Source organism: Onychostoma macrolepis, chromosome 16, assembly GCF_012432095.1.
Source record: "Onychostoma macrolepis isolate SWU-2019 chromosome 16, ASM1243209v1, whole genome shotgun sequence".
NCBI classification, from domain to species: Eukaryota; Metazoa; Chordata; class Actinopteri; order Cypriniformes; family Cyprinidae; genus Onychostoma; species Onychostoma macrolepis.
This window is the reverse complement of record NC_081170.1, coordinates 6745827-6765924: the sequence shown is the minus strand read 5'-3', so window position 1 is coordinate 6765924 and position 20098 is coordinate 6745827. Positions and strand designations below refer to the sequence as shown.

At 35.0% G+C, this 20098-nt stretch overlaps 1 protein-coding gene across 28 annotated transcripts in view; it reads right to left on the bottom strand.

The window, feature by feature from the left end:
• Window positions 1-20098, bottom strand: part of rims2a (regulating synaptic membrane exocytosis 2a) — a 175052-nt gene that overhangs the window by 75636 nt on the left and 79318 nt on the right. For 15 of the 28 annotated variants that reach the window (XM_058746410.1, XM_058746408.1, XM_058746411.1 and 12 more), the window contains 8 exons: window positions 11222-11415; window positions 7419-7538; window positions 5358-5457; window positions 4870-4993; window positions 3792-3838; window positions 3546-3658; window positions 2119-2166; window positions 470-600 (listed from right to left, as the gene is read on the bottom strand). In XM_058746410.1, coding sequence (XP_058602393.1) covers window positions 470-600; window positions 2119-2166; window positions 3546-3658; window positions 3792-3838; window positions 4870-4993; window positions 5358-5457; window positions 7419-7538; window positions 11222-11415 — 877 coding nt within the window. Of the gene's footprint in view, window positions 1-469; window positions 601-2118; window positions 2167-3545; window positions 3659-3791; window positions 3839-4869; window positions 4994-5357; window positions 5458-7418; window positions 7539-11221; window positions 11416-11588; window positions 11657-20098 lie in introns of all 28 variants that reach the window. The other 13 variants (XM_058746415.1, XM_058746417.1, XM_058746437.1 and 10 more) reach the window with 4 other exon arrangements.

The window sequence follows — 20098 nt, the reverse complement described above, 5'->3', positions numbered from 1 at the left end:
CATATTGTGAGTAAAAAACTGATTGAATTACATTGTGGGACATAGAATCCCACAGGGCTATTAGTGTAAATTATTTGAAAAAATTATTAACAAAAATATTACTGAAATAAAATAAAATATAAATATTATAAAATATAAATAAAGAAAATTAGAACTAATAAAAAAAAATATATATATATATATATATATATATATATATAAATAAATAAAAATAAAACATTCAAATTATTAATAACAAGTGTAATAGTATATAAATAATACTAAAATGACATTGGTATTTCAGTGTATTTTGTATACTGCACATTTTTGCCAAAAAGGTCATACGTATAGAAACTGTGCACAATATACATATTACATACAGCAAAAATAGTGTGACTAAGGTGTGTCATTCTGAACACAGCCATAACTGTTTATTAGATGCTTTTATTTTGCACTGTGAGTCTTATTGGCATAACTGCCCTAATCTCACCTTCTGTCAGGGAGGAAGTAGATCTTCACGTAAGGATTGCGTGGTCGGCCGTCTTCCCTTGAAGGCAGGTCCTTTGCACCCAGTATGGTGACGATTAGCTGATGGCCGACTTTGTCATACCAAAGTTTGACCTGCAGGGGGACAAACATCAGAGCCTGCTTGAGATAAAGAGGGACTTGTGTTCTCAGGCTTCACATCGTCAGCTGCTTCATTTAAACACATTAAGAAAAGAGATTTTGATATGCGTTGTATCGTAGTATTGCACATGCTAAGATGCGTGACAGGCCAAGCTTGGTTCTCAGACAAGTATGGACATGACAGACAAATACTTAGAAGTCAAACACACACAGAAACAACACAAACATAACAAATAAAATGCTAGATCTTCTAAGCCAGAGCCCATACTTGCTTGTAGTAATAGGAAAATAACTCTTTCTATAAAGTAAATGCCTTCAAATGTCTCAGGCCGCAGAGTAACACATGCAATGAAGGACGTTCCATACTTTATGTAAAAAAAGATAAGGCAATGCGTTACAAGGAGAGCTAGGTCAAACAAACTGTACCATTACAAAATCCCCAACAGAACCAGAGGTTGCTGTGCATTAAGGACAATAATGTTGCCCAAAATAGAAAATCTGCAATATTGCTGAGGGAAAATGTCTGAAAACCATTTGATTTTTGCTACAAACAATCTTAAAATCATGCACATCATGTTTCCTCAGGTACAAGTGGGTACAATTTGCTTATTTCACACATCTCTGTGCTTGGGAAAATAAATAAAACAGGGACTCTTAAAGGTGCTGTAAAATTATATAAGACATTTTGCACACTTGAGCTAGATTTAGAAACCGAAATAGTCCTTTATCCAATTCCATTCTACAAAAGCATGTCAGCCAGCTTGATGTCAAAATGATTGACAGGCAGGGAGACTTTATGATTGGCTAGATTTCTGACAGGCTAAAAACGTGTTTTTTTTTTTTGTTTGTTTTTTTGCTATCACAGAGACCCGTACACTTTCTTAGGACACCAATTTTAGCAGTGATATTTTGTGCGTACAATAACTTACAGTACCTTTAACATATCCTTTTAACTGCAACATGAAACTTCCAGCAGTGTTAGTACTGAACAAAAATGTTTTTAGCACGATTAGTATAATTACAAATGTGAAATACAGTTTTTGAATCAGTCAGCAAATGAATGAATCTCCAAAACAATTAAGTACACTGAATCAGTTCTTTCTAAACGGTATGGATGAGTATCAGGATTCGATGCAGTTTCATGTTACATGGAAAAAGAATAAAATTTTATGTCCCGACAAACTCTGCATCACTAAAACATTTAAAGAGACACAGTACTCCTCTGCCCAGGCAAACGCCACAGGTGAACGTCTCACAGGGCTAGAGGCGTTACGTCATTACTCCACATCTGCCAACACTCGGGTGTCTCTTAAAATATTTTTGTGCTAATTCATTGCATGCATATGATTTATGCCTTACAATCAGATAAAATATGCTTAAAACAGCAACAGCAATGAACAGGTAAAGAAGTCTTTGAATGCTCAAACTGAGATAATAAAGTTATTATCTGTGCATTATCCAATGAATTAAAGCAATAGAAGAGAAGTGTATTTAGTAGACAGCAACGATTACCTGAACTCTAGGGTTAAAAGGCTCAATTCTTCTACTAAGGCTTTGGCTCTGGGTAAGTAAAGTGAATGAAAAACAACAATGAAGAGAAATGCAATAAAACTAAAACCTGAAATGACAATACCAGTTGTTAATGCAACACTAAGAAAGCCGAGAGGAGATTCAATCTAAAGACAATGGCTATAGAACAAACTGCACTGGAACATTTTGATTTCTTTTAGCATTTTCATTATAATGCAATTAACTGCAATCTCTTCCTCAGAGATTGGGAAATTAGTGATGAGCTTCAATGCTCAAGACTCTGATATACATTTAAATTTTAGGATCGAATATTTCCTGTGCATTTTCTAGAGCAGTGTTTCCCAAAGTGTGGCCCACAACCCTCTAATTTGGTTCTTGAGTTCCATGAAAAAAAAAAAAGTTGTTTTAAAAGATAGGAATGTCATGTCTTTTCTTCTAAAAAGGCTCAATGGGCATCTCTTCACCGGAAACATGGCTGTTTACATTGAATCTCCTGCTCAGCAAAATACAAAGTAACAAGATTGTTATTCAACATACAAACACATACACACCATATAGTGTTAGAAATGATCGAATTTGGTGAGAAACAGAACAAGAATATGAGAAAACATCTTTTTTAAATATAAATAATACACCAATCGTTTCTAGATTAGCGGCAATGACCCAAAACAACCCATCCTGCCATTCATCCATGCATCTAACTGTCCATTCATTTGTCTAACCGTCCACCCAAAACTACCCATCTATCCTCTATCAATCTATCATTAGCCACCCTGCTTTCTAGATATCGGTATCAGCCACTGGAAAATCCCATTTTGGTCAACCATTCGTGGAATTCATTGATTTTTTTCATCCAAACAGTAGGGAATAACCCACACTTCATTTGTTTTGCTTAAATCAACCAGCTGGTGCACTTTACACCGGAGTTTGTCATGTTCTACAAGCATCCTGGGTATTTTTACACACACACAATGGGCTGCATGAGGACTGACTGTAACCTGATCAGGTTTGAGGAGACTATAGCAGCTTCGCCTGATTACTGATCCAATGCTTTCATCTCTGTTTAAAGCCATTTAAGTGAAATGAAATGGAAAAGTTAGGGAATTTCATATTTTTTTTAACCCTTTTTCCTTCATGATGAAGATAGGAAGTTTTGTTAATGTTATGACAACAAATTAAAGCACAAATTATGCAAATTATATGTGTAAGCAATACTTTATCCATTTGTTTTGTGAATGATGGAAATATGGTTTTGTTCCACAAGCCTGAAAACCTCTAGTTTTCAGCAAACTTTATTGCTACTCTTCATCCAAATACATACTGACCTACATTTTACAGCTGCAATCAAACTTGTTTTAATTAAAAACACTTTCTATCCCCTGCACAGGATGTGATTATTGTAAACTTACTGTAAGCTGTCCCGATAAGTACTGAGGGGCGTCTCGCAGCACTCCGGGGCTCATGGGAGACGTGACGGATATGGAGGGGCGCTCCATCTTCTGTGACTCAAATGAACTTGAACCTTCAAAGATTCAGTGTAAAATAGAAAAACGCAAAACTAATCAGAGATTCTGTCAAAGAGCTGCTGAAATGTCTCATTAATGTCTCACAGAATCTCATCGTTTATACAAGCTAGACTGAGAAAATGTACTCACTGGACTCCAGTTGTGCATGTGTGCTTTCTGGTATCCTGGGGATATCGCTGCAATGACAGTGGCACAGAGAAATCAATGACATGTGCTTTAATGACCCTGAGCACTACATTAGTCTTGATGTGAAGTTTGTGGCAGCAGCCCAATTTCACAATCTAAAGAGAGTTCACTTGGTCATACGCACTTTACAATTACAATTAGGATGATTAGGAGGCTAAACTGAGGGCAGTCTGAGTTTTGTTTGTTTGTTCATCTGAGCCAGCAGGTACTCTAAAGGGTCATATCGGACATTTTTTCCCCCTGAGGTCCACTATTAATGTTATGAAAAAGAAGAGAAAAAAAAATCGCATGATTTTATTGTTATTCATCAGATGCCAGATGTCAAGTTTGCAAATTATAATTATTATTATTATTTTTTTTAATTAAAAAGGAAGTTTTCGGTTTAAAAGTTACAGTATATTTCATCAGTATATTTTGTCTGAAAATATCAAGGGAAATTGAATTTCTCATAACATGGTACCTTCAATACTATGTAATTGTATTGTAAGGAGGAGAAAAACATCTTGCATATTGCAAAATCAGACTATTATAATAAAAAATTTAAGGCAGGCTCATAAGCATGTTAGTGTTATGATTAAGACTAATATTAATCATAAAATGTTGTTGAGGCCTATACAGAATGAAATTATTACAACACAAATAAGAACAATAGAAAATTTAAGGATGTTGGTTCAAATTAGACATGATAAATTTCGTTGACAATTCTTTTAAAACTTTGATGACTTGAGACTAAATTGATCAAGTCTTTTTGATCAATTCATTACATTTTTTTGCAAATCGGCACTGCATGTTTGCTTCTGTGTGCAGCAAACGAGGAAAACGCAAAGAAAAAATATGTTGTCTATTTGTGTCGGCATTCCTTGTGTGATGAAAATTAGATTTCTTCTTTATCAGCATCAGCATAATATTCTATATTAGAGGCATTTGTTGCATCTTTTGCATTCACAGTAACTGAATGTTTGTAAATGTAATTTCTGTTAATTTGATGTTACACTGAAGAACATTGTAGAGGACGCCGTACCCAATGGGTCGTGAGACCACTAGTTCCACCTGAGGCTCTGGCTTTGATTCTAAAATGATGTTGTAAACTTCTTTAAATGTGGCTCCTTGTAATAGTCGGCCGTTCCACTCAAGGACTTGGTCACCTATGAAACAAGAAAATCACTTACAACTTTGTTATCAAACACGCAAGTGTCAGATTAATATGAACCCACCATTTAAAAATTTGGGGTAATTAGGTTTTCTTTTAAATAAATATTTTAAACTGATTAAAAGTGACAAAAAAAGTGGCACTAAAAGTTCACGTTGTTACAAAAAAATATTTGAAATAAATTATGTTATTTTGAACTTTGAACTGTTTTCAACATTGATAATAATAATAAGAAGAAAAGTTTCTTATGCAGCAAATCAGCAGCATTAGAGACATTTCTTTCCAAAGCCTTTGAAAAAAATGTACCAACCCCAAACTGCTGAATGGTAGTATATGAAATACTGAAACATAGCATGTACCTGGTCTGAGATGCCCAACTGTATCCGCTAAACTCCCTTTCCTTACTTTGGTGATGAACGCACAAAGTCGCCCGGACTCTGTCATCTTTCCTCCAACCACCTGTAAAAGACAAAGTAAAACGTTTAGATAATGAACTAATCATGCTGAAACTACAGCATATTAGTTTTTGCTGTTGTGCCAACATTTCTACCAAGAAACGCCAATGAAATTTCACTGACATTGTAGGTATCACAAAAATAGCTACAAAAGTCAAAATAGTAAACATATTTCAATAGTTCTTGGCTTTTTTTTATTTACGTCAGATTTTGTTGTGATACTAGAGTTCAGAGAGAATAATCTGTTTCAAAATAAACTGCACAAGTTACACTGAACAATAAAAAGTGAGACTTTCAAGGGTGTGTGTGTTATTTCTGTCTGTGCTTTTGAAAGAACCGACTGTTGGAAAAGGCCTGGAGGTCTGTTCCATAAACCATGTGACCAATCGCTCTGTGCGCATCATACAAATCAAATCCCAACTAATGGCAGCCCAATGCAAACATACAAAGAAGATTACGAGCTGCCTCCTGGATAAAGATGGCTTTACATAATGAGTGGAATGGAGCCGAGGGCGATTGCGAGTGTGTGTGTGTTTGACAAACTGCTGCTGGTAACGGATATAATGCACACGGTAGCACTGAGCTGACACACAGTCAGCCATTCAGAAAGTTTGTTATCAGTAACGATTCTCTGTTTCTCTCCACTCCGCTGAACAATCCATGTAAGTGCTTTAACAACAAATACAAGCTTTGCATTTCTGCTTTTAAACCCTGGAAGTGCACAGCTCTGTTTACTTCCACTGTAAGAGCTTTACTGTAACCATGGTATTTTTTTTTTTTTTGCTCTTTTAATGTCAACAATAAATTACTATTAAACTTTAGACTTTCTCGATGCACATTTGTTAAAAGCAATATGCATTCACTCTTAAAAATGTAGGTTCTTTATTGGCATTGATGATTCCGTGAAGAACCTTTAACATTCAAAGAACCTTGATAGCGCAAAAGGTTCTTTATAATGGAAAAGGTTTCTTCAGATTCTTCATACTAAGAAAAAAGTGAGAACTGTTCACTGAAAGGTTCTTTTGGGAACCAAAAAAAAAAAAAAAAAAACCTTTTGGAACCTTAAGATTAATTTGAATGTTAATGGAATATTTTTGATCTTATTTTATCAGTGCTCATTATTGCAAGTAATACAATGTTTGTTCACAATTTATCATTTTTTTATAACTTAGTCCACTTTTGAAATGAACAGTCCCACTCTACAATTTTTTGTTCAGTATCCTGTTTTACTCAGATTACTGAAGTAAAATTGGTTATGAACATGCTTCACATTGTTATAAATATCAACTTAACTTTTATGATTTCAACCCTTTAAAATCCATGGCCATGTTTAATTTCTCTAGAAGACCCACAATGGATATGCTTTTTAAAAATGGTAGGAAATAATTTTTTTCTGTAGTAATCAACATAAATGTTCTCGACAGAGTTTGTATTAAAGGGGAAAAAAAAAGTTATAAAAAGTACCTACCCTCAGGCCATCCAAGATGTAGATTTGTTTCTTCACTGGAACAGATTTGGAGAATATCCTAATATTTGCTTAGAGCTGCTTTGGGCTGTTTTTGCATGTAAACGGTGCTTGATTTGTGCATATTTCTGTCCTGATTCAGATGAGGCACATTTTATAGATAGAGGACTTGTATTTTAACTCAAATTTTTTCAATCACGCAAGATGGTAATTGAGGGACTGGAGTGGATTACTTGTGGATTTTTGTGATGTTTTTATCAGCTGTTTGGACTCTCATTCTCACGGCACCCATTCGCTCCAAACGATCCACTGGTGATCAAGTGATGTAATGCTAAATTTCTCTAAATCTGTTCCAATGAAGAAACAAGCTCATCTACATCATTGCAAATCTCAGTAAATTGAACTATACTAAAGCAGGAATGAATTACTGCCATTACTTAACTACACAACCATGTGTGAAATCAAAATCACATGCCCACACAGGAGGAAGAGCGACTCACTTTCAGTCCCAGAAGAGCTCCAGAGTCACGGGGAACGCTGCCGTCCTTCATGCGTTTGTTGAGCAGGATCCTGCCGATGAGTCGATCTCCATCTTTGGAGGGCTGCCATGTGACCGGGTGCTGTCAGGTCAAAACCACAACAAACATCATTCCAGAACACACAGAAAGCTGCCAGTGCTGGTGCGGGGAAGGCTGAGATGAATTTCATCTGATTTATCACACAAACTCTGTTGTGATTGCAGGTGTTTCATGGGAGCAAGCCACACGTCTGGGACAAATCAAATAATGTTTCCTAGAGGCTTAAGGGATTAGTTCACCCCAAAATGAAAATTTTGTCATCATTTACTCATGTTGTTCAAACCTGTATGATTTTCTGTTTTCCGTGAACCGCGTAAGGAGACAACAAAAGTAGACAGAAAATAGTAATAGTCGGCTGATGAGTTTTTCTATTGGTCAAACTAGAGCGCAAAGTGGTCCATATCCAAGTGACTATGTGCTCTATTCCAAGTCTTCTGAAGTGATAGGATAGCTTTGCATGAGGAACAAACTGAAATGTCAGCCACTATTAGAACCTGAAATCTTGAGGGTGAATAAATGATGACAGAATTTTCTTTTTTTGGATAAACTGTCTATTTTACGATTTAGCTGTAAAAAACCTGTTTTAAAATATGTCTATGAATGTGTCTTAAAATGCATGTTTTCCAAATGTAAATTTTTAAATGTGTTTAAATTAATTGAATGTCTCTATTATAATACAACACATTAATGCTCAATTTCAAATATGAAATAGGAAACAGATTTATGAATGATCTGGGTTTAATGCAAGTTAACCTATACGGACAACATCTACGACATGCTGTCACTTACCACAGAAAATAATTTTGAATCGTTCCTCAGTTGGTAAAAACATACCAAAAATGCTTACAGTAGAAAAATATAATGGAGGTCTATGGGGCAAGGCATTCCAGATGGTTAAAAGTAAAAATGTGAAGCTTGCATTCTTGCTAAAGTGCTTATATTACTTATTTCGTACAAATTGGCTGGGGGTTTTTTTAGCTATAAAGTTGTCTAAATCGTCCTTTTATTGGTGAGATGACATCCTACTTACATGTTACTGCCGTTATTCCTTGTGGACACAGTTTGCTTCATGTAAAAATCACACAAATTCCTTAATCGTTGAAAAAATACTGCTAAAATGGTTTTATACTGTAATGCAAAAAAGTAAGCAATCACAAATATAATGTTTAATGTGGTTATACTTTTAAAAAGTAATGGTATAATGCCTTGCCCCATAAATTTCCATTTCCCGTCATGTGGAAGTCATTTATACTTACTGTAGCATTCACAAGTTTGGGGTCTTTTTTTTAAATGTTTTTGTTTCTTATGCTCACCAAGGCTGCATTTATTTGATCAAAAATACAGTAAAATGGTAACATTGTGAATTATTATTACATTCTAAATGAACTGTACTGAAAAAAAAAAAAAATTGAAACCATTTTTACCCAGAAATTGATAGCAAATTTCACAAATACTTAAAAAAAACAGCAAGTAACACGTTGAATTAAATGGGGAAACTTAAGTAAAAGGACTGAAATGGTATTTTCTTGTAAAATGTACTTTAGTAGTCTATATTAGCTAATTTGAAAAATTAGTTAATACAGTGTTTTCTGTATTAATATATATATATAAGTATTTATTCTTATGATGACAAAGCTGAATTTTCAGCATCATTACTTCTGTCTACTCAAGTGTCACATGATTCTTCAGAAATCATTCTAATATGACTTTTTTTTGCTTATTATTATCAATGTTGAGAACTGCTGTGCAATATTTACATTTTTATGGAAACCGGGATTTTTCAGGAGTCTTCAGGAAGTTTATTTGAAACAGAAATCTTGAAATTTTGTAACATTATAAATTCCTTAATTGTCACTTTTTATCAATTTAATGCATCCTTGGTGAATAAGAGTATTAATTTCTTTCAAATATATATATAAAAAAAATTGACTGTTAGTGCATTTTTACAAAATGGCCAAAATTAGGTTAGGAGAGCTTAACATGTACTGAATCCAGAGCATTCATAAATGCTTCATAAATGTAATTTTTTGGCTCTAGGTGGTGTAGAGTTTGTGTGATCTTAAGGGAGTGACATGCACCCATCACATGCAGAGAACAGCCCCCCCATGGCGGACAGATCCCGCTTCCATCACCACAGCCGAACCCCAGCACCACATCCAGCAAACACAAGCCCCAATAATGGAAGAAGAAACAGACGATGTTCAAACTGAAAGCGAGGAGAACAGCATGGAAAGGCTCACGAACACAAACAGTGGAAACCAGTGATCCATAACATGGAGAGCAAAGGAATATGACAGTGGAAAGGGAAAAAAGAAAAACAAACTTTGTGGCAAAACAAATCCTGGCTGGCCGTCTCTGAGCGAGTGAGCGTGTGTTTCAGAGCGAGTTTCCTGGAGCGTGAGCGTGTGGGAGAGGGGGGAAGGAGTGAGGATTCCAACCAGTGAGGGGGTCTGGGGCCCGGGGCCCTACCGCGGCTGACGGGGCCACTAACACGGCAATAAGACACGAGGCTGAGAGGGCATGCAGCTGACGGGGGAACCCACATTCTCTAAGTGCCATGACAAAACACACAGTCACATGGTGGAGTGATTCGCTGCTATGTCGACTACGGCAGCTGCGGCTAAGAAGCAAACGATAACAGAGCAAGCAAGAGGCTCCCCAGCTACTGCCACAGAAGAACAGAAATTTAAACTCAGGAAAACTTTTTTAAAACTTAAAAAAAAGGGATAGTTCAATCAAAATTGTTCATGATGTGCTGAACCCTTATAACTTTCTTTCTTCCATGGAACACAAAAGGAGAATGCTCATGCAGCTCTTTTCCATATGAGCATGTTTTGACACCAACGATGCTGAACACCATTAGTTCCTGTGAGTCACATGACTAAACGTCATGTGCAAGATTACATAAATGCAAATTAAAAGTAAGAGATTCAAAGGAAGACAAATGTGAATGCAAATTAAATTTCAGTCCATTTCTCACAGAAATCAACACTACTGTTCAAAAGTTTGGGTCGGTTTTTCAATGTTTCTGAAAGATGTCTCTTATTCTCACCAAGACTGCATTTATTTGATCAAAAATAGAATGATATTAGTAATATTATGAAATATTGATGCAAATGAATTTTCAGCATCTTTACATTTCTTAATATTTTTTTGGAAACCATGATACTTTTTTTTTTTTTTTTCAGGATTCTTTGAGAAAAAGGTTCAAAAAGTTCAAAAGAAATTGTAATTTTCCACTGAAATCTTTTGTAACATTCTAAAAGTCTTTACTGTCACTTTTGAACAATTAAATGAGTTATTGCTGAATAAAAGTATTAATTTAAAAATAAAAAAGACCCCAAAAACTTTTGAATGGTAGTGCAGTTTCAGAAGATCTGAAATATTGCATACAAGTCAAACAATCATTTTCTTTTTTGGAGCTTGACAGCTCTTAGTCACCGTCTGCTTTTATTTTACAAAAATAGCAGCTTGGACATCTTCAAAATATCACTTTTTGCACTCCACGGAGGAAAAAAGAAAGTCAAACAGGTTTAGAACTAGACAGAATTTTCATTATTTGGGTGAACTATCCCTGTAACATTCAAAAAGAAGATCTGACCTAATATTAGCGACATCAAAACAAAGACCATGTGAAAATGGAACAAAATGAAGTAAATGAAAAGTTCGAAACAAAACAAGATCAAATGAAATCAAACCAATGCAGGCTAGAGAGGTCCCAGTACCTTCTCACTATGGCTATGCTCCTCGTTTAGGGTAGTGCTACTGCATGTATCAACCCCCGAGTCTTTAACCTGGGGTTCACACCACTCAGCATCTTCTTCCAAAGAGTGGCCCCCAAAGCGCACCATTTTCTTTTGGCCCTCAGATAAGATGTGTGACTGCTCAAAAGTTTGTCTTTTTCCCCTTTGACTGTCCCCTACAGACATGGGATAAAAACAGAAAGAAAAAAAAACATGCAGAAGTGAAAATAAATCAAAAGAACCATGAAATGACAAAGAGTGACAGAGAGAGAGAGAGAGAGAGAGAGAGAGTGTGAGAGAGAGAGAGAGAGAGAGAAAGAGGTGGGACATTAGGCTCCGCATGTCTCACCAAAGACATGGAGGAAGCATCGCTGCTATGCCACGTTGTGTGATCCCACCAGTGGCCATCCAAATCTCCTGCGAGTGCCACACACACACACACACACACACAATCGCAGCACACACACATACAGCAGACAGCAGAAGTAGTTTGTGAGGACAAAGGAAACATAGACATGTGGGGAAAAGAGAAACAAAATTCACTCAGTCACACTGTTAAACGCGTCAGTCGCACTCATACTTACACTCACACTTACTGTACATTGATTGTTATGCTCATAACTGTATTTATGCAACTTAACTATGACAATTCAGGCAAGGAACAAGATAACCAATGACTTGCCCCTGCTAACTGCAACAAAACTACAGAAGAGGTCAAACGTTTGCACTGCTCTAAGAAACTTGGCTGAAGACGCTATCTTATACGTCTGACTAATAAGATCTGAAAAGATCTTGGGACTGGGCTGTAATATGCTTAATTTGAAGGAAAACACACATACACACACTATGTCCGAGCAGCCCGACTTGGCTTCAGTTTAAAATGCAGTCGGTGCAAACTCCAAACTGCGTTCCTGTGTTTGGAGAGATATCTGGTATAACACTAAATGGAGTCACTGGAAATGGCATCATAAAATATTACGTCAACCGATATGACATCACAATCAGATATAAAACCATTAAATATAACATACTGCTTAATCAAATCAAATACGACATTGTCCAAATATAACATCACATATGGCTTGATTAGATACAGCATACATCTAAATGTAACAACAGATATATTATCAACAGTGCTATTTTAGTAGCTTAGATACCATTATAGTTTTTATTTATATTTGGATATATTATCTTTTATTTTTCTGTTTTCTGTTTTCATTTTTAGTCATTTTGTTATGTGCTTTTGTCATTTTCTTAGTTATTGTGTTTTATATATTTATGTGTGTGTTATAGTTTTTTTTCTGTTTTAATTTTCAGTTGATAATTTTAGTACTTAAAAGTTAAGTACTACTGTACTTAACACATACACACACACAAACACACACACACACACACACACACATATATATATATATATATATATATATATATATACAATCATGGCCAAAAATATCGGCACCCTTGGTAAATATGATCAAAGAAGGCTGTGAAAATTAATCTGCATTGTTAATCCTTTTGATCTTTTATTTAAAATATTTCACAAAAATCTAACCTTTCATTGGATAGTAAGAATGGGGGGAAATATCATTATGAAATAAATGTCTTTCTCAAATATACGTTGGACACAATTATTGGCACCCCTAGAAATTCTTAAGAGAAAAATATCTCTGAAGTATATTCCCATTCATATTCACAGTTTTTAGCACTCCAGGGTGATTATGAAAATAAAATTATTCAGCCATGGCTTCCTGTTTCACAGAAATATAAATAGGAGGGAAAACAAAGCCCAAATTCCCTTAATCATCCATCACAATGAGAAAAACAAAGAATATATTTCTGATGTGCAGCAAAAGATTTCCAATCAACATAAAATGTTACGAAACTGCCTGGAAGAGGACGTGTGTCTATATCGTCCTAATGCACGGTGAGGAGGAGAGTTTGAGTGGATAAAGACTCTCCAAGGACCACAGCTGGAGAATTGAAGAAAATGAGTCTCGGTGTCAGAAAACCTTAAAAAAAAATTATCAAACAGCCCCTACATCACCACATGTTGTTTGGGAGGGTTTCAAGAAAAATTCTCCTCGCTCATCCAAAAACAAACTCCAGCATATTCAGTTATCAGACACGACTGGAACTTCAAATGGGACTGGCTTCTATGGTCAGATGAAACAAAAAAATGAGCTTTTTAGCAGCAAACACTCAAGATGGGTTTGGTGAACACGGGGATAAAAAGTATCCCATGTGTACAAAGAAATATACTGCTGTATTTTTGATGTTGTGGGCCTATATTTCTGCTGGAGGTCCTGGATATCTTGTTTAGACACATGGCATCATGGATTCTATCAAATACCAACAGATAAAAAAATCAATAAGTGACTGACTCTGTTAGAAATCTTATAATGGGCCATGTTTGGATCTTCCAACCGCATAATAATCCAAACACAAACCTCAAAACAACACAAAAATGGGTCACTGAGCACAAAACCAAGCTTCTGCTGGCCATTCCAGTCCTCTGACCTGAACCCTGTAGAAAATGAGTGAACTGAAGAGAAGAAGCACCAACATGGAGCTGGGAATCTAAAGGGTCTGGAGTGATTCTGGATGAAGGAATGGTCTCTGATCTCTTGTCAGGTGTTCTCGAACCTCATCAGGCGTTATAGGAGAAAATTTAGAGCTGTTAAACTGGCAAATGGAGGTTTCAAAAAGTATTGAATAAAAGGGTGCCATTAATTGTGGCAAATGTGTATTAGAGAAAAACATTTATTTCATAATGATATTTCCCCCCATTTTAAATTCTTAATTTTAAATAAAAGATCAAAAGGATTAACAATGCAGATTAATTCACAGCCTTCTTTGATCATATTTACCAAGGGTGCTAATATTTTTGGCCATGACTGTGTGTGTGTGTGTGTGTGTGTGTGTGTGTGTGTATATATATATATATATATATATATATAAAAACATTCCCTTATTGTCAACATTTCTAATTTTGGTTTAAGTTTTTAATATCTAATATCTATATTTTTTTTTTTTTTTTTAATAGAATTAAGCAAATATGGCATCAACAAATACCATGCAATAGGTATATGACAACATCTTGTCTGCTCTAGTCTATGCTAGCGCTCAGCCTCAAGCCTAGGATCAGCTAGACAAGTCTTAAACATGAGATGAACAAAGCAACCAATCATGCAGCAGCTTGAATAACAGACACTGATCTACATGTGGGACTCATTACATTAAACTTCAAAACACCAGTGCCGGTGGTAATGACAGAGAAAAGCAGACTTATGAGAGCTAATGCGTAAAAAAAATAAAGCGGATGTTTGGGAAGAAGCCTAAAGCTGTTCCTTCAGTAGTCACAGAAACCCACTGAACGCTCTGGTCCTTGAGAAAGCCATAGAGTATAATAAATAGTACAATGCATGAAAAAATACAGGGAAAATATAACCTGGAAGAGTCTGGAATAGTCTATTGCATGATCTTATGTTATCAGTACATTTAAATAACTATCAAAATACTGCATACAGATATATATATTTTTGCTAGAAATGCATCAAATCTCATTTGAATATTTAGAACCTGATGTCATCATTTACTCATCTTATGTTGTTCCAAACCTGTATGAGTTTCTTTCTTCTGTTAAACACAAAATAAGTTATTTTGAAAAATGTTTGTAATCAAACAGTTGCTGGTAGCCACTGACTTCCATAGTATAGAGAAGAAAAAAAATACTATGGAAGTCAATGGCTACCAGCAACTGTTTGTTTACCAAAATTCTTCAAAATATCTTCTTTTGTGTTTAACAGAAGAAAGAAACACAAACAGGTTTGGAACAAAATAAGGGTGAGTAAATGATGACATCAGGTTCTAAATATTCAAATGAGATAAAATACTTTTATTCCATTTTTTGTGAATTTTTCATTTTTCATTTATATGTTTTTCGGTGAACTATCCCTTTAAGGGTGAATCCAGGTAATCCAGGTGAATTAGACCATGTTTTCCCATTTATCTCAATGACAAAAGTGGTCCAATTAACTTAGGACCAAACAATAACAGTAGCTACAGTTATTCCAGTGCACATTCACACTCCACTTATCTGTGTCCCAAATGTCCACTATCACCATGCTACTCTCCTGGAGCACTGCTGTTCTCTTTCTCTCTCTCTCTCGAGTTGGTAGTGAAAGCGTAAGCGCAGCAGCGGTCTTTGCGGCTACGTTCTGGGATCTATTTCTCTCTCGCTCTCACGTTCTCGGCAGAAGGCGGAAGTGCTGATTCAGGCCTGAGCACAGCTCCCAGGCCGCTAGCGCACGGCTCTCCATCACTCTGACAACTCAATAAAAACCCAGTGTAAACTATTAATTGGATCATTAATTATTGATGCTGTTTTTACTACGAGTGAAGGGGACAGGAGAACAGAGAGAGACACAGACCGATGAGAGTGACATGGCGTGCAATCATAAAATAAGTATTGATATTTGTCTCCATGAAGGTTTCGAACAAGACAGCATTGCCTAAAACTGAAGATGCGATCTGATTGGTTCCCTTGGCATGACATGGAAAATGGGGGTTTCGCGATGAATGAATGTTATTCATTTGCATGCGCTGTATGCCTGCCCAATTCATTATTATGTCCATATTTTTAGTCAAAGAATATATACATTTCAAACAATTACGAATTTTAATGTGCTATATACTTACATTTCTCATTTTAAAAGTACAATTTTAACAATAGTAGTTACTACGTAAATATTTACAATCAAATAAAACATTATTTAATGTTATTGATATTAAAAATAATTTATTTATAATTATTTACTAAGAAATACAATTATTTACTTTTTTCAAATAATTGAAAACATTAATAAACTATTATAATTCTTTCTACACCCACGATAGATAGATGGATAGATTTTTTAATATATATTATTATATAATTACAATTACGCCAAAAAATGCCATAAATGCTGGAAAAAGGTGTATTTTTACTGGTTTGTAATTTCCAGTGCTAAGGAGACTATCAGTAAATCTTGTGATTTCCAACAAAACCGTTACATCATTTTAACTAGAAGACACGTTTAAAGAGTTGACAAGCAGAATTTGCAATCAAATTTCACAAAAAAAAAAAAAAAACTGTGAAAATGCATGTTCATGACCAAAAAAAAAAAAAAAAGACCCACTAGGTCCTTATTGTTTAGCCCAGTAAATCTGAATAATGATGGGTAATATATTAATGCACTTTTTAATTACCACTTAGTCCTAGTAAGCGTCTGCTAAGAACACAGAGTACTGAAACATGAATGTAACCCTGACGGACTCCTTCAAACCTTTTCTCCTGTTCTGTCTGCACATCTGCTGATCGATAGAGAGGAGAACAAAGAGAAAGAACACTACACTAAATCACACGAGGGTCTCCTGCTGCACGTCAACGTTTTTACAAAGCTTTAGCGCAGGCCATTCCATTTCATGGAGATACAGGGTGTTTCTGCTGACAGTTTAAAGAGCAGAAAACATAAATCAAATGCATAGATGACAGTAATTATATCTGTAATGTGTCATCAGGTAAAGCTCCACCCCAAATGTTTTGTCCATTACATAATTCGCTATGAATCGTACAAGGTTTTACGGCTGCTTTGAGAGCAGGTCTGAATGCAGAGCGAGCCGAGAGCCAATCACAGTGGCTTATCCCGATCCGAAAACAGGCCTGCAGCCAAGCGGATGTCATGGTAACCTGCGTTCACCTCATTTACGTCTGATCCTCAGACAGTCAGACAGCAAAACAAATAACGTCAAAACCTGCATTCGGGAAGACTGAAATATAAACTGTCTGCTAGACTGCTTTAACAAAACAAAGAAAAACAACCAGTTCAAGTAGATCTGTAGCAGTGTCCAAAGACATCAGATGTCAAAAGTGATATCCAAGTTTTTGCAGTATTTAAAGAAACGTTTTTCCCGATGTTAAAATAATTTCCTACCTAGTTGAATATACTATATTGGAAGGTTGCATCATTGTGGCACTTTCCAAACCCTGCTCTCACTGCCTCCGAATATGCGTACTTCCATACTATATTGTATAGTATGCAAAAACAGTGCATCAAACGAGACATCTGAATAAGCAATAATCATAAAAGGTGTTGTTTAAAAGGGGTCAAAAGGTCGTTTTTAAAAGAAGGCCCTTTTGCTCACCAAGGCTGCATTTTTTAAATAAAAAAAAAATTATATTGTGAAATATTATTACAATTTAATAATAGCTGTATTATAGTTTTTTTATATATATATAATTTATTCCTGTGATGGCAAAGCTGAATTTTCAGTATCATTACTCCAGTCTTCAGTGTCACATGATCTTTCAGAAATCTTTAAAATTTTAAATAATCAATAATAATTCACATCAGTTAGGCCTAGTCAAGTTTGTTTCATGCCAAATTCTAAACCACCAACAAAAACAAAATTACTCTGTCCATCTGCTATTGGTCAGACAAACAGGTAGCTCCGCCTCAAATTTACACCATTGGCTGATCCACTATGCCTGGCCAATCAAACAAACAAAAGAAATGTTTTGAAAGCACTGTGTTTACACTTTTCAGGGAAATCAGCCTACTTGCAGTTGTCTGAACTAGCACATTAACTGGGGTAGAAGAGAGTATTTTAACATTACATTACAAAAAAATACACTTGTGTGTATTTAAATCACCTGAACTAATATTACAATGATGAAATCCAGTAGAATGACTGATTGTCTGGTTGTAATCATGGAGAAACGCTACTATCCCTGTGCCGTATCTCATGTGCGATAAAGCTGACGGGAAAGACAGTCTTATCTGGCCTGATGTGCTCTCCCCTCCTCCCTAAAACCCACCTGACCTTCAGAGTGAGCGTTACTCCTCTCCTCTGGTTATAAGTGTGGCTGTGAAACCTGGAAAAGTGGAACATCAATAATGTAGAACTGTACGCTGGGTTTTGTCCTCGGGATGCTTATATAAAAGGCTCGGGCAGTTGTTCTCACTGCACTTCTCCATCCCGCCTCCATCATCCAGACTCAATCACGCAACATCAAAACTCATAATCTAATATGCAAAAATGCATATCATATGCATATCATAATAGTCCAATATGTTGCAGTACCAGGTAAACATTTTTCTAAACTTGCCTGCCTTTTTGGATACATTACACCAAGCTTGTGACAATGTATTTTTGCCCACAATTCTGAAGTTGAGTGATATAAAAACTGCATCACTTTATGAATGAAAACTGCCAAAAAAAAGGCACATATACATACATTAAAGTGCATTTGATTTGCTTGTAAAAAAAAAAAAAAAAAAAAAGAGAGAGAAATTGTATTTGGCTAATTTTTGGCAAAGGCTATTTTGGACCATTAAAAAAAAAAAAGTAATATAGTAATATGTAATTTAATTAAAATCAGAATAAATTAATTGCACTACAACAAATAGTCCCATGATGTAGAAATACTTCACAATTTAAATAATATTTTCCTGGTTATAATATAATATAATATAATATAATATAATATAATATAATATAATATAATATAATATAATATAATATAATATAATATAATATAATATAATATAATATAATATAATATAATATAATATAATATAATATAATATTTTATAAACATTTTAAATTTTAATTTTAGGGTGATATATTTAAATATTCCCAATCTTTGTCATCCATGATTATTTTATAACACAGAACAGATAATCTAATAATAGGGGATTTACTGACATGTAAGTAACAAAAAGTAGTATTCGGCTAGTCATGTGATCTTAACATGTGCCACACTCATTTCTTTAGGTTTAAAACTAGACAAATATATGCACCTTTAATATTAATCTTTATCAGATATTTTTTTAATAATCATCAGAATACAGAATCATCTCTCTTCCTTGCTTCTCTATCATTTTCTCTCCTTCCTCTCTCGGTCTCTCTCTTTTCCACGCTTTCCCTCTGTTATGTAACACAGCCCATTACATCTGATCTGAGGGAGCCAAGACCCAGCAATATCTGTCACTGGAGGACAACTGAGAGAACACAACACAACACACACACACGCACAAATATACAGAGGTAGAAAGCAACTCACAAGCCATACATACTGTAAATGAACACCTATGTTGGAGAGTAATTAACAAGTAATTTTAAACAATCGAGGAAATAATCAATAATCAAACACAATGACTCCTCTTGAAAGAAACACCCAGAGGTCTCTACTACTCACACTCCCTGACTATACACACATACAGGCCATTCACACACACACTGTGAAACATCAGCATCAATTAGAGGTTATCAGCATAAAAAATATTATTCTAAAAGTATTCATGATCTAGTTACTTGCATGTATATATTAGCAACAGCTTTAAACTGATAGCAATACAGCTTCACAGCATTAACATTCACTACATTTCAAACACATGGGGTAAGTAAGATTTATTCTTTTTTTTTTTTATTAATATTTTCATTCAGCATGGTTGCAATAAATTGAAGATGAAAAGTAACAGTAAATACTAATAATGTTCCAAATGAAATTACATTTCAAATAACAAATCCTTTAAAAGAAATATTAAGCAGCACAACTGTTTTCAACATTGATAATAATAATAATACATGCTTCTTTAGCATATTTGTATAATTTCTGAAGGATCATGTGACACTGAAGACTGGAGTAATGGCAGCTGAAAATTCGCCTTTGCCATCACAGAAATACATTTAATTTAAAAATATTTTAAATTACATTTTAAATTGCAACAATATATCACAATATTACTGTTTTACTGTATTTTTATTCAAATAAACACAGCCTTGTGAGCATAGCTAATAAATCTTACCGACCCCAAA